Below are 15,152 nucleotides of genomic sequence, written 5' to 3' on the forward strand. Positions count from 1 at the left end.
AGCAAAATTAATGAGACTAGATTGTTAGAGATGAAAAGCTTCAATTAAATAAACAAAAATTGAAGAAAGAAATTCTTAGGGTAAAGAAGAAAATCATACTACATAAAAAGGAGAAAGAGTTGCTAGTTGAAAAATGAGTGTCGTTTAAAAGTGGGGCACCAACTAGATGTTAAGGCTGAGCATTTGATTCAAACTGAATCAAATCGTCAAAATCGAATTATTATATTTTAAAAATCGAACTAAAATGCATAAAAAACGGAACTGTCCTAATTCGATTTGGTTTGAACTGATCATTTTTTAGGCCTTGATTTTTTTTATTTAGAATTATTTTAAAGTTATTTAGTCTAATTTTGATCTTAATTTAAACCTAACAACCATTAATCAATAAAATTAATACATAAATTTTTTATAAAAATAAAATAATTTAAAAATTAATAAAGCAATTCAGTTTGATTCGATTCAATCAATTTTTCTCTCTAAACTGAAATCAAATTAAAATAATTGAAATTCTTAAAATCTAAAATCAAATTAAAGTTAATTACTTTTAAAATTGAATAAAATTATCAAATTAAGATGACTTAGTTCGATTTATTTGATTCAAATTAAATAATGTTCACCCCTGCTTAATCTTACAAGTGTCATTTAGATAGCTAAAATCTCATTCATTCATCTTTTTTCACGTGAGTGTATAAATTTAAATTTAAGTGTTAAATTTTTTTTAAATTAATATATGTAATAAATAAAAAATTTAATTTAGGAGTATGGTAGATAAAAAGTGAATAGTATAAATGACCAATCGCATGAGCTCTATGGTAAAATCTTCTACCAAGAAAAAAAAATATTAAAATCTTAATGCTAAACACAACTTGAAATAGAGAAATACTACCTCAAACAACTACGCGTCCCGTTGACTGTGACTATCTTAGGATGATAAAACCCACGCTAAAACGATCTCTTATGCTGGACGACTTCATCACCCAAATACGCGTCACGAGCGCGTGAAGATATCAGCGCCCCCACAACGTAGAACCTTCTCGGTAATCTGTCCTCTGTTTCTTGCTCCATAATCCCTTCTCCATCCTCGCTACATATATTGATGTTCCTAACAACTCTCTCAAATTCATACCTTTTTTAGCTTTTCTTCTCACTCTTTCTGCCACATTCTCACGCTTTCTCTCTAACCAAACACCAAGGATAATACAACCGACTCACCAATTAATCTGCCATGTTTCGTCTGAGTAACAACTTGGTAGGAATCCTCAACTTCATCACCTTCCTGCTCTCCATCCCAATCCTGGGCGCGGGGATCTGGCTCCGAAACCATGGTACATCTGAATGCGAGAAGTTCCTTGACACGCCTGTGATTGTCATCGGCGTGTTCCTGATGTTAGTTTCTCTAGCGGGTTTAATCGGCGCGTGCTGTCGCGTGTCGTGGCTACTCTGGGTTTACCTTTTTGTCATGTTCCTTCTTATTCTGTTGCTCTTCTGTTTCACGACATTTGCATTTGTAGTCACCAACAAAGGGGCTGGACAAGTGTTGTCTGAAAGGGGATATAAGGAGTACAGATTGGGAGATTACTCCCACTGGTTGCAGAAGAGAGTGAATAATACTAAGAATTGGAACAAGATTAAGAGTTGTTTGATTGACGGGAAAGTTTGCTCTGATTTTAACGATAAATATCTGAATGATACTGTCACCAAGTTTTATACAGAGCACTTATCTGCTCTTCAGGTAATTTCGAAGATCTCCTCTTTCTTTCTAGTTTGGTTACGATTTTGCCCATGGAAATTTTTTGTTCGTGGATCTGAATCTGACTGTTTTTGGGTGATTGCCCTGAAAAAAATTGGAGAATTTGCAGATATTTGATTTTGCTATCTCTTCTTGAAGTGGGCTTTGCGTTTTGAAATTTTAAAAAGCAATATTACTTTTTGGGTTCTGATTCCTTTTTGGTATTTGTTTTTTAAGGACATGGCTTTAACTTTATAGAAGATAGTTTTTTTAGGATTAAAAAAAGCGCCTTTTAATTGTTTTCTGTGTCCTTTACGTATTCTTGCGCTTTTGATGGGATTCTGCAGCAAACCATATCTTTTCGTTTTATTTTTTTTATTGAAAGAGAAAATTTGAATAACCAGGGGCTAGTTTAGAACCCAATGGATGATAAATGACTTGTTTGATTCTCTACCAAGAAGAAAATTGTGGGTTAAAATCTTCCTTATGAAATAATGTTCAATCTTGACAAATATTCTAGCAGTAGCAACTTTATTTTGCAATGGACTTCGAAGTTTTACTTTTTCGTTTTTCTTTTAATGTGTTAAATTCTGATACATGCTTGTATTCTTTTGCAGTCTGGATGCTGTAAGCCTGCAGATGAATGCGGATTTGAGTATGTAAGTCCAACCAATTGGACCTCAACAACTACTGCAAGTTCCACAAATCCTGACTGCGCTGCATGGAACAATGATCCTAATACTCTCTGCTTTAACTGCAATTCATGCAAGGCTGGATTGCTAGATAACATCAAGAGTGACTGGAAGAAGGTTGCTGTTGTGAACATTATATTCCTTATTTTCCTCATCATTGTCTACTCTGTTGGATGCTGCGCTTTTAGGAACAACAGAAGGGACAATAATGCTTATAATTCTGGATGGAAGCACCCTTAGAGAGATTCTTTCACCTAGCATTATGAATGGGGACATCTATGTTGGATTTTATTGATTAGTTTTAGGCAGCCTTCTCTTTGTTTGCTGCTCATGCTGTTATTAATTCCTTAGTTGTTGCTTTGGGTTGTTCCTTGTGTAGCATGTTATATGCTTGATTTTTAATGTTCTTAGAACACCCTGGAATTATATAAATGTTTCTTATATGCTTTGATGTTGCTTGTTTTTCTTTCGAATTGGAAATTGCCTTCAGAGTTTCAGAGGGGCAGATAATTTGATGCCGCAGGGGTGGATTATGGATCAGGCTTGAATTAACTGGGCTGAGCCTGTATAAAATTTATTTAACAAAGTTATGGAAAGATAAGGACAAATTACTGCCCTGGGTCCCATTGCCCTCTTCCGGCAACCGTGTTGGACTTGGACCATGGGTGAGATGAGAAACACATAATGAATCTGCTGGCCATTTCCGAGTGGAACACAATGAATGGTTGATGAGAAGATTATGGATGCTTTGACTTGCGGATGATATATATATATATATATATATATATATATACAATTAAGTCCTTTAAATATAATAAAACTCACATATTTATTTCATATATGTTTTAAAGTAACAATTTGATTCCAATAATTTAAAACAATTTAGTCACTAACTTTTTTTTTATTAATAAAATAATTTATGAAGTTTAATTTTATTGTTAAAATAGTCTTTATATCTAATTTTATAGTTAAGTAATTATTTATTTTATATTTAAACAATTACATTAATGATAAAGACTAATTTATTAATAAAATTTAAATTTAAAAGTTAAATTATTATCAAAGACTAAATAAAAAATTAAATTATAAATTTTGTTATATTTCAAAACTTAATTATAAATTATCCAAAAGAAATAAAAGGGAGAAAGAAAATATCCTTTGCGTGAAAAGGAAGTGACAGTGGTTGAACTCGAATCATAGAGAGTGCGTTCTATTTTAGAGGTTTTGGGACTTCCAGTGGGCATTTCATATTCCAATTCCGGTATTGATCCAGTGAGATGGAGGATATAATTTTAATAATAATAATCATAATTAAATGCAACAAAAATGTGGCTATGCACGTGGAATCATTTTTTTGTCTCTTTTAATCATAGCACCTCAAAGTTAATGTCATACTCAATTGCGCACATTGAGACTACGGTGTATCATTGTTGTGGTTTGCTTTCATATGCCACATGCACCTTTCAAATCGAACTTTTGTTGCGAGGTCTCATACCTTTGCTCCTAAAACTGTATGCGTTAATTCAACTATGAGCTTAGCTTTACTTTATTTATTAATAATTTATTTTTTAAAGTTAATTTTATAATAATGTGAATATAAAAAATTTTAAAAAAATTACTATTTAATTTTTATATGTTAATAAAATTAATTATTTAATTTATATATTTTAAAAATATATTATTTAGTCCATATATTTTATTTTCGTTAAATTATTTAGTTTTTATATTAATTTTTTTATAAGTTAATATAAATCTAAATATTATTTAGCCCATTTATTTTAGGAAAATTAATTAGTCAATTTAATATTTGAAAAACATATTAGTTTAAAGGAGAATGTGCAAAGGAAACTTGATTTATCAGATGCTGAAAGAAATGATCCATCAATCAAAATGTTAAGCACAGGTTCTTCTCAAGCAATATTATTATAAGATTAAGAAAATATTGAAACTTTGACTTCCAGCCAAATGGAATCAGTCATAAAAAAAACACGATTAAATTAAGTACTAAATTAAAATTTTTACATCGATATATATTTAAAAAATAGTAGACATTAATTTTAATTTATGCAATCTTTGTAGGAAAAAAGTTGAATAGAGAAGTGTTGAATAGAGAAGTGTTGACCCTGTGTAGCTCAAAATGAGCATTGATTTTGATGATAACAAAACTCAAATAGAATATATCTAACTCAATTTTAAGTGATGTGTAGATTCTTTTTCTTAGTCATGAAGAATCTTTGAGATTGCATCAAAGGAGGAAGAGCACTAAAAAGGCATCTCAAGATGAATTAAAGTTGAGAAAGAATAAGATTATGAACGTTAAGACTCGAAGTAAAGGTATGAAAGTCATAGAGTTAAGAATTGAGTCTTAGGACTTGTGTAAAAAGAATAGATGAAAGTTTTAGTCAAATGGAGCTCAAAATTAAATTTTTTCTTTTAATTATTTTATAAAATTTTCTCTCATCATGACCTTGGACATTGCTATTGGAATATATATTTTTTTAAGGTCTAAATTAGATTTTTAAAGATTACAATTTGAAACAGGTATCTGGTAAATTAGTTTGCTAACTTGTTTGCTAAAATATTAGTTTGCTAATATGTTTGCTAAAATATTAGTTTGCTAACTAGTTTACTACTATCGCCAAAAATTTTATTAGTTTGCTAAATGATCAGAGTTGTTTAACTTTGCACAAAAAGATAAAATAATGGCTATTTTGCCTAGAACAGAGTGTATAACATTCCAAAAAGGTTTTAAACAGTTTAAAATGATTTGGGACTATAAATACACCTTCTTTACTTCATTTTACACTTGATGAAAGCTTACAATTGCACTCCAATCTTGATTTTTCATTTATTGCTTTCATTCAAGAGCTTTAAAGTGTTTGAGCTACCATTGGCAAATCAACTCATCTTTTCTTTATAGTTTGATTTGTATTGAGTGAGAGTGAGTGTTAAAACATTAAATTGCATTTAAGAGAGGTTATACAAGCACCTATTGAAGCTTGAGAGTGTGAGTGCTTGAGATAGCACTTGCCAAGGGTTCAAGCTACCTTGGTAAAAGCTTGGTGTTGAAAAAGTTGTAAAGGGCTTTTGGTCTCTTGCCTTTAAAAGAGCAAATAGTGGAGAGAAGACTCAAAGAGGGTTCTTTAAGAGAGTGGATGTAGGCTAGTTAAGCAAAACCACTATAAAAATCATTGTGTTTGATTTCTCTAACCTTAATCTCTTTATTTTTGTGTAATTTAATTTCTATGCATGATATTGAATATTGATTGAATATATTGAGTTGATATACTTGAAGATATACTAAGTAGGTTGAGAAATTAGTTGAATATTTTGTGATGCATGTTATATCAAAATTATTATAAATATTGATTAAAACTTGAATTGCAATTTAGGGACACATTATTGAAACACATATCACTTTCATTATCTATAAAGGAGCACCTAGTTGAACAAAGCCACAATTTTTCATTAGGCTACAAGCAAGGGCCGAAAAATTGTTAAGTCCAATTCAGCTCCCTCTTGGACTATTTTGGGACAACAAATTGGTATCAGAGCCTGTCTCTCTTTCTTAAGGTGTCACAACCTTGGAGTGATCCCTAATAGCTGGTTCATCTAGCAATACTGCTGGTATACCCGCACCACTAAGGCTACTCAATTACTAGACCACCACTCTTCAATGGCACTAATTACTCATTTTGGAAAGTGAGAATGAGAAATTTCATACAATCTGTAGATATTGATGCATGGAGAATTATTAAAAATGGTCCATATGTTCCTCAAAAGAATGGTCAAGGAAATACTAAAGTTCCTAAAAATGAAGATGAATATGATGACAATAATTGGAAGAAAATTTCTGTAAATGCTAAAGCTATTAATATTTTGCATTGCTCACTAGACCTTAATGAACATAATAGTGTTTCAGGATGTCAATCTGCTAAGGAAATTTGGGAAAAGCTTGAGGTCACTTATAAAGGAACGGATGTCATCAAGGAGTCCAAAGCAAACCTCCTTATCTGAGATCAAAGCAAACCTCCTTATCTGAGATTATGAGCTATTCGAAATGAAGCCAAGAGAATCAATTATGGATATGAGTACAAGGTTTATCGATCTTGTCAATCTTCTCAAAGCACTTGGTAAAAGATTTGAGGAAGCTGAACTTGTGAAGAAAATTCTTAAATCACTTCCAAAATCTTGGGAAGCAAAGACTACAGTTATCCAAGATACCAAGGATTTTAAAACATTCACCTATGATGAACTCATTGGATCTCTCATTATACATGAGATGGTATATAAGAAAGATGAAGTTAAAAATGAGCAAAAGAAGAAGAAAAGCATTGCTCTCAAGTCAAATAAGGATGAAGATAAGAAGAAAGGAGTTGTACTTAAAGTTGACTCAAGTGACAACTCAAGTGCTTCAAGTGATGATGATGAAATGGCTATGCTTGCAAGGAAATTCAAAAGAGCTTTCAAGAAGGGAGGAAGTAAATACAAGAAATTCCTGAAAAAGTATACTCCCAAGGATAAACGTTTCAAGGATCCAAAAGAAGAAGTTGTATGTTATGAGTGGCACAAACCAGGACATATAAAGCCCAAATGTCCATTGCTCAAAAAGAAGAAAGGAAAAGAAGACAGAAGCAAGAAAGCTATGAAAGTAGTATGGAGCAACAGTGAAGAATCTTCAAATGATGAATCAAGTGACAAGGAGATTGCTCACATTTGTATGATGGCATTTGAAGAGAAAGTCGAAAGTTCACAAAAGGAAGAAGAAAGTGATAATGAGGTAAACTCTCTTGAATCTCCTAATGTAGAGGAACTTGAACTTGCATTTGCTAAAGTATATGATGAATATAGAAACTATAAGAGAAAATGCACTAAAATGAATTTAGAAATTGAATCATTGAGATCACAAAATATTGCCATGTCCAATTTGTATAAAGAAAATGAATTTTATAAGGGACAAATTGCTTTGTTTAAAGAGTTAGGTTTGGAGTTGAAAAACTCAAAAGAAACTTGTGAAAAGCTCATTGAGAAAAATAAGGTCCTTGAAGCTAAAATAGAATCTTTGACAAATGATTTGGCAAAATTTACAAAAGGAAAAGAAACTTTAGATGTACTTCTTGGAAACCAAAGAATTTCAAATGAAAAATACGGAATTAGTTTTGATGGTTTCATGAACTATGGTAAAGACAAGAATCATTTCATTAAAGCATCTACATCCTCCTTGCCTAATGTCATATGTTATTATTGCAATAAAAGAGGTCATATGATTAGTTCTTGTGCACTTAGGAAGGGTCTCCTTGAGGTAAAAAAGATATGGGTCCCGAAGGGAACCTTACCTAAAGTCACTAACCCCTAAGGACCCAATGTTGCTTGGGTACCTAAAGCTAAATGATTAAATTTCAAGTTTGTTTCAAAGGGATGAAGGAAAGTGAAAAATGGTATATAGATAGTGGTTGCTCAAAGCACATGACCGGTGAAAAGGACAAGTTTTCAAAAATCACAATGATAGATGGAGGACATGTGAAATTTGGAGATAAAGGAAAAGGAAAAATAATTAGAAATGGCACAATTGGAGCCAAACCTTGCATTAAAGATGTGTCACTTGTTGAAGGTTTGAAATACAACTTGCTAAGTGTAAGCCAACTTTGTGATAAAGGTTTTGAGGTAAAGCTCACTTCTTCTCTTTGTACAATCAATAACTTAGATAATGACACATTGTTCATTGCCAACAGATCTAATAATATTTACTTGCTTGACATGAATAACTTTAAAACTAATCATGGTACATGTCTAGTATCTTTGATAATTCTAGTTATTTATGGCATAGAAGATTAGGACATGCAAACATGCATACACTCTCAAAATTGTCTAAGAAAGAACTTGTTAAAGGTCTTCCTAAGATTAACTATGAAAACAAATTTCAATGTACGGCATGTGCACTAGGAAAACATACTAGAGCATCTTTTAAATCTAAAAATATTGTTTCTACCACTAGGCCATTAGAATTGCTTCATCTTGATTTGTTTGGACTCGTGTCTCCTGCTACTCTTGGTGGAAAGACATATGCCTTAGTTATTGTTGATGACTATTCAAGATATACATGGACATTCTTCCTTGCTCACAAAGATGAAACTTTTGAGAAATTCACCTCTTTTAGTAAAATGGTTCAAAATGAAAAAGGTTTTTGTATCACATCTATAAGGAGTGATCATGGAACTGAATTTGAAAATCATTTATTTGAGAAATATTGTGATAAACATGGAATCAACTATAATTTTTCAGCTCCTAGAACACCACAACAAAATGGGGTTGTAGAAAGGAAAAATAGGACTTTGTAAGAAATGACTAGAACCATATTGAATGAAAATAATTTACCAAAGTATTTTTGGGCTGAAGCTATTAATACTTCTTGCTATGTGTTGAATAGAATTTTGATTAGACCAATTTTGAAAAAGACCCCCAATGAGCTTTGGAAAGGAAGAAATCCAAATATTTCATATTCAGAGCATTTGGATGTAAGTGCTATATCTTAAATAACAAGAAGGATAACTTAAAGAAATTTGATGCTAAATCCGATAAAGAAATCTTTCTTGGGTATTCAACAAAGAGTAAAGCATATAGGGTGTTTAATAGAAGAACGTTAGTTATTGAGGAAACTATTCATATTTGTTTTATGAGGCTAACCCTTCTATTAGAAGGAAAGATGTTTTTGATGATAATAATGAGCAGGTGTTTGGAAAAGATAATGTAAAATCAAGAAATGGAACAAATTGATGACAAAGATGAAGAAACTCAAAGAGATACCACAATAGATGTCCATAATGCTAACAATGATCAAATCAATGAAGAAGTGCCAAATTTGGAAGAATTACAAGTGAATGAACCCCAATATGAAGATTTACCTAAAGAATGGAGATTCCATAGAAATCATCCCCAAGAAGACATCATTGCTGATCCATCTCAAAGGATGATGACTAGAGCACAATTGAGAAAATATTTTGGTAATGTTGCCTTTGTTTCATAAATTGAACCTAAATGTTTTCAAAAAGCTCAAAATGATGAAAGTTGGATTCTTGCCATGCAAGAAGAACTCAATCAATTTGAGAGAAACAACGTTTGGAATTTGGTGCCTAAACCCAAAAATCATTCAATTATTGGTACTAAATGGGTTTTCAGAAACAAAATGGATGAAAAAGGCAATGTTGTTAGAAACAAAGCTAGACTAGCGGCTCAAGGCTACAACCAAGAGGAAGGTATTGATTTTGATGAAACCTTTGCTTTGGTTGCTAGAATTGAAGCTATTAGAATGTTGTGTGCCTTTGCATGTTACAAAGATTTTATGCTTTACCAAATGGATGTCAAGAATGCATTTTTAAATGGTTACATTGATGAGGAAGTGTATGTTACACAACCTCTGGGTTTTGAAAATCATGAGCATCCAAATCATGTTTATAAACTTACTAAAGCTTTATATGGCTTAAAACAAGCTCCTAGAGCATGGTATGAAAGGCTTAGTAAATTCCTTTTACAAAATGATTTCCAAAGAGGCAAAGTGGACACAACACTTTTTGTTAAGAAGCATCATAATGATATGCTCATTGTGCAAATATATGTTGATGATATAATTTTTGGTGCTACTAAAGAATCTCTTCGCAAGAAATTTTCTAAAATTATGTAGAATGAATTTGAGATGAGCATGATGGGGGAGCTCACATTCTTCCTTGGACTTCAAATTAAGCAAATAAAAGATGGCATCTTCATAAATCAATCAAAGTACATCAAGGATATGTTGAAGAAATTTAAAATGCAAGATTTGAAGAGCATGGGCACTCCTATGAGTTTAACAATTAAAATGGACAATGATGAAAAAGGTAAAGAAGTAGATACAAAGCTTTATAGAGGTATGATTGGCTGTCTTTTATATCTTACTTCTTCTAGACCAGACATACATTTAGTGTTTGCTTGTGTGCAAGATTTCAATCATGTCCAGAAGAATCCCATCTAAGTGCAGTTAAAAGAATCTTCAAATACCTCATTGGCACACACTCAATTTGTTTATGGTATCCAAAATGTGAATCATTCAATCTTGTTGGTTATAGTAATTCAGATTTTGCTGGAAGTAGATTGAATAGAAAAAGTACTTGTCAATTTCTTGGTTTTGCACTAGTTTCTTGGCATAGTAAGAAACAAACTTCAGTGGCTCTGTCTATAGCTGAGGCTGAATATATAGCTGCTGGTAGTTATGTTACTCAAATTTTATGGATGAAACAATAATTAGAAGATTTTGGTTTAAAATATAATCTTATTCCAATTAGGTGTGACAACAAAAGTGCCATAAACTTGATTAAAAATCCAGTCCAACATTCAAGAACAAAACATATTGAGATTAGACATCATTTTATTAGAGATCATGTTCAAAATGGAGATATCAAAATTGAATTTGTTACGTCTGAAAATCAACTTGCAGATATCTTTACAAAACCACTAAATGAGGAAACTTTTTGCAAAATTAGAAGGGAAATTGGCATGAGTGAACCACCTGCTTGAAATTCAATTCATATAGATTTAATATATCTTCATATTATCTAATGTGTGAGTAACTTGCTGTGATATAAATTTGCTGAGAAAACTCTAAATAACAGTAGCTAACTTATTTTTGTACTTGTGAAATTAGTTTATTAAGTTGTATGCTACTGTTGCGTGCCTAAAATTAGTTTGCTTTATCGTGTACTGTTCAGATTTTAAACCAAAAAGTGATTGTGTTTTGAACTTTCTGCGCGCCAATCAATGCACTTACCCATTCACATTTTCTTCGCTATGTTAGATATATATATATATATATATATATATATATATATATATATATATATATATACATTAAAATAAAAATTGAATTCAAATAAAGTACACTAGAAGAGGGAAAGCGCGGGACTCTAGAAAAATCAATCTTACCCACTGCTACACGAAACCTTCACCTATCAACTCGTTTTTTTTTTCTCTCGCCATACCCGACTCTCTCTCTCCTCTGCATTGATTTATGGTACTACTCTTACCAATTTTCTTGTCATTAACATTGACCCATTTTCATCAAAGTGCCTATCTTACTCTCTAATCATCACTTAAAACTCTAATCCCGCATTCATTCCTCACTGTGCCAGAACCCATTTTAAAATTCCCAATTCTTCATCGCCTCTGGTTCACCATCTATGGCTCACACCAAATGAAAATCCCCTGCTGCTGCAGCCTCACCGTCCTCTTCTTCATCTGAAGAACTCCCTGTTGCCTCATTAAAGAAGAAATTGAAAGAAAAGAGGAAAACACCAGTACCTGAGTCCAACAGTGTATCCTCTGACCGATCTAAGGAAGTCAAACCTGAGATGACGACACCAGAAAAGAAAAAGGGAAGGAAAATGCATGGAATTGATATTCAACGTAAAAAGGGTGCTTCAAAATCATCGGGCTCTGTTGTTGACAAAGAACTTCTTGACTGTAAGTTCATCAAATGGGACAATTTTGATCAGGTTGATTTTCAATTTAAGGAACTCTTTGAATTTCAAGAATGGATGAATGTTTGTGAATGCACTGATGTTTACTACCTTAGACTAGTCCAAGAATTCTATAGAACTTTAAAAGTAGTTGATGAAGAAGACAGATTTGAGGTTTCTTTGAATGACAGAGCATATGACATCTCTGTTGAATTGATTGCTAAAGCCTTAAAATTGCCGAATGATGGAAATAGAATCTCTGCTCATAGAGATGTTGCTAGAGTTTCAGGTTTTAATTTGACTGAATTTGAAAGTGAAGTTTTTCCTGCCAACACTGCCACTAGTAAAAAATCCCCTAGCACTAAAGCCTTTCAGCACATTAAGATTATTCACAGTATGGTGAATTATATATTTTGTCCTAAATCTGGTAGCTATGGATATTTGAGTTACTTGGATATGTGCATCATGTGGCTTATTGTTAACAGAGTAAGAATGAATTTGGCATATCTGATTTTCAAGAATATGTGTAAAGCTTATGTGATTGGTAAATTACCCTATGCACACCTCTTAACTGCCTTGTTTAGAGAATTGGAGATATATGTCTCTAAGGAGAGTTCTAGGGCAGATTTAATTGCGCTAAGAGAAATTCATTCTGATACTGATGGAATAAAGAAACGTTTTGAAAAAGGTGGATCTTCTAAAGCTAAAGTTGATTCAGATTCCCAAAGTGAGATTATGAGTGAGCTTCAAGGGCTAAGAACATTTATTAATGAGAAATTTAGTACATCAAATCAGTCTATTGAACTTCTGAGAAAATTTGTGGATATTGTTGATTACAAAGTAAGTCATTTACTTACTCAAAATGAGGAGTTAAAGAAATAGATTGCAGATCTTAAGCAAGCCCAGGAAACTGATTTTGCAACTAAAGTTGAGACTGATGTACCTGCAGGTGACCCTTCTACTCATGATGATCATGTTTTTGATCATGGTAATGTTGAGTGTGGAGGTAATGGGCTTGGTGAGTCTACTGCTGCTGTAGAACATGAAAGTGAACAGGTCGTAGAACCTGCAGTTGAACCTGTTGTTGAGCATGTTAGTGAACAGGTTGTAGAACCTGTAGTTGAGCCTACCATTGAGCCACCTACTGTAGCTGCTGCCCTTCAAACCCCATCTGATGAGGATGAGTCACAGGAGCATGAGCCTTTGACTGACCAAGTTTCTCAGCCACTTGCTGCTAAACCCTCCAGGAAGAAGATGGTGCCTTCCAAAGCTATTCAAAGGAGCAAAAGACTTAATGTTTAGAAGATGATCTACATTTTTAGTTTACTAATATGTTTACTACTTAGGGGTGGCCACGTTTTGGTTTTGAACTGGAACCTAACCGGAACTGGTTTGGTCAAAACCGGACCAAAACCGATCAAAACTGGAATCGGTTTCGAGCCGGACCGAAACCATCCTTCTGCGGTTTGGTTCAGGTTCATATTTTTTAAGAACCGTGAACCGGTGGTTCCGAGCCGGAATGAACCGAAGATTTCAAACCAGATTAAACCAGCGATTTAAATATAAAAAAATTCAATAAATATGTTAACTCACTCCTATTTCATTTATATATATCATTAATTCTCTACACAATTATTCTCTGCATTTCCTTCAATTCTTAATATTTTTTCAATTTTTCTCAAATTCTCTAAATAATTATTTTCTACACTCATTTTAATTTCCAATACTCTCTCAATTTTCCTACTTTATTATTTTATATACTTACTGAAATTTTCAATACTATCTCAATTACTTTGTTATTACTTTAAATCCTCAATAAAATTTCCAATACCCTCTTTTTAAATTTTTTTTCTCTTTTATATTTTTTAATTATCAATTATTATATAATTTTTTAAAAAAGGCAAGTAATAGAACTAGAAATTTTTATTCCTCTAAATCCTGAAGGGATATTTAGGCAAAATTAAGTTCATACACTTTTTGCTAATTTCTTTAAAAGAAAATTAATTTTATCTCTAGTTTTTTAATCAGGTTCAAGTCTTTATTTATTAAATTTTTCTTAAAGATAAATTATTTTCTTTCTTTTTTTTTTCTTATTTTATTTTGACTGAAAGATTTCTAAGAAAAAATAAAATATTTTTACAAATATAACTTAAATTTTGAATCAATAAAATTTTTCTCTAATTTTTTTTTTGTCTAAGCTACCCTTAAACCATCCCTAAACCACTTTCAAACCGTCCTCCAAACTGTCTTGAACCGTTCTTTTTCGAACCGCCCTTCAAACCGTTTTAAACTAGGGCTCAAACCGGAACCGGCGGTTCAGCAATCGTCTTCCAAACCGTCCCCTGGCGGTTTGGTTCAGGTTCATGATTTCATTGAACCTAAACTGGCGGTTCAGGAACCGTAACCAGCAGTTCCTGAACCGTGGCCACCCCTATTACTACTGTTGTTGAATGGTTTTTCAGTTTGCTACTGTTTATCTTACTAATTTTTCAGTTTGTGCTTACTTGGTTCTTTTTGGATTAATATCTCCTGTTTTGGCTGATGACAAAAAGGGGAAGAATGTATGTGTGTTTTTTTTTGGGAAATTGGATGTGTGCTTATATTTTGAAAATGGAACTATGCTTATGTTTTAGAAGTGTGTATGCAAACTATTGTGGCTTATGTGTGCAAACTATTAAGTTTAACATTTTGCATATTGAAATTGTGAATATCTTATGAACATGTTTTGTAGCATAAATTCATGGCGAGTTTTGTATAGCTGTTAATACTTTTATTTTTTGAACTTGTGTGCATACATTTAGGGGGATTATTTTCCGCATACTAATATGCTTGGATATACATAAACTTACACACACTTTTATTTATTCTTGATTGATGATTTAATTGAGTTTTATCATCATAAAAAAAGGGGAGATTGTTGACCCCGAGTAGCTCAAAAAGAGCATTGATTTTGATGATAACAAAACTCAAATAGAATCTATCTAACTCAATTTTAAGTGATGTGTAGATTCTTTCTCTTATTCATGAAGAATCTTTGAGGTTGCATCAAAGGAGGAAGATCACTAAAAAGGCATCTCAAGATGAATTAAAGTTGAGAAAGAACAAGATTATGAACGCTAAAACTCGAAGTAAAGGTATAAAAGTCATAGAGTTAGGAATTGAGTCTTAGGACTTGTGTAAAAAGAATAGATGAAAGTTTTAGTCAAATGGAGCTCAAAATTAAATTTTTTTTTTAATTATTTTATA

The 15,152-nt window shown here is 32.2% G+C and overlaps 1 protein-coding gene across 1 annotated transcript; it reads left to right on the top strand.

Annotated features, from left to right (window-relative positions):
* Positions 1–967: 967 nt before the first annotated feature.
* Positions 968–2,872, top strand: LOC110637904 (tetraspanin-8). Its single transcript, XM_021788288.2, has 2 exons — positions 968–1,732; positions 2,347–2,872. Exons 1-2 carry the CDS (start codon positions 1,226–1,228, stop codon positions 2,659–2,661), a joined length of 822 nt encoding a protein of 273 aa, XP_021643980.1. The 5' UTR covers positions 968–1,225; the 3' UTR covers positions 2,662–2,872.
* The last annotated feature ends 12,280 nt before the right edge of the window (positions 2,873–15,152 follow it).

Source organism: Hevea brasiliensis, chromosome 13 (assembly GCF_030052815.1).
Source record: "Hevea brasiliensis isolate MT/VB/25A 57/8 chromosome 13, ASM3005281v1, whole genome shotgun sequence".
In the NCBI taxonomy this organism is placed as follows: Eukaryota; Viridiplantae; Streptophyta; class Magnoliopsida; order Malpighiales; family Euphorbiaceae; genus Hevea; species Hevea brasiliensis.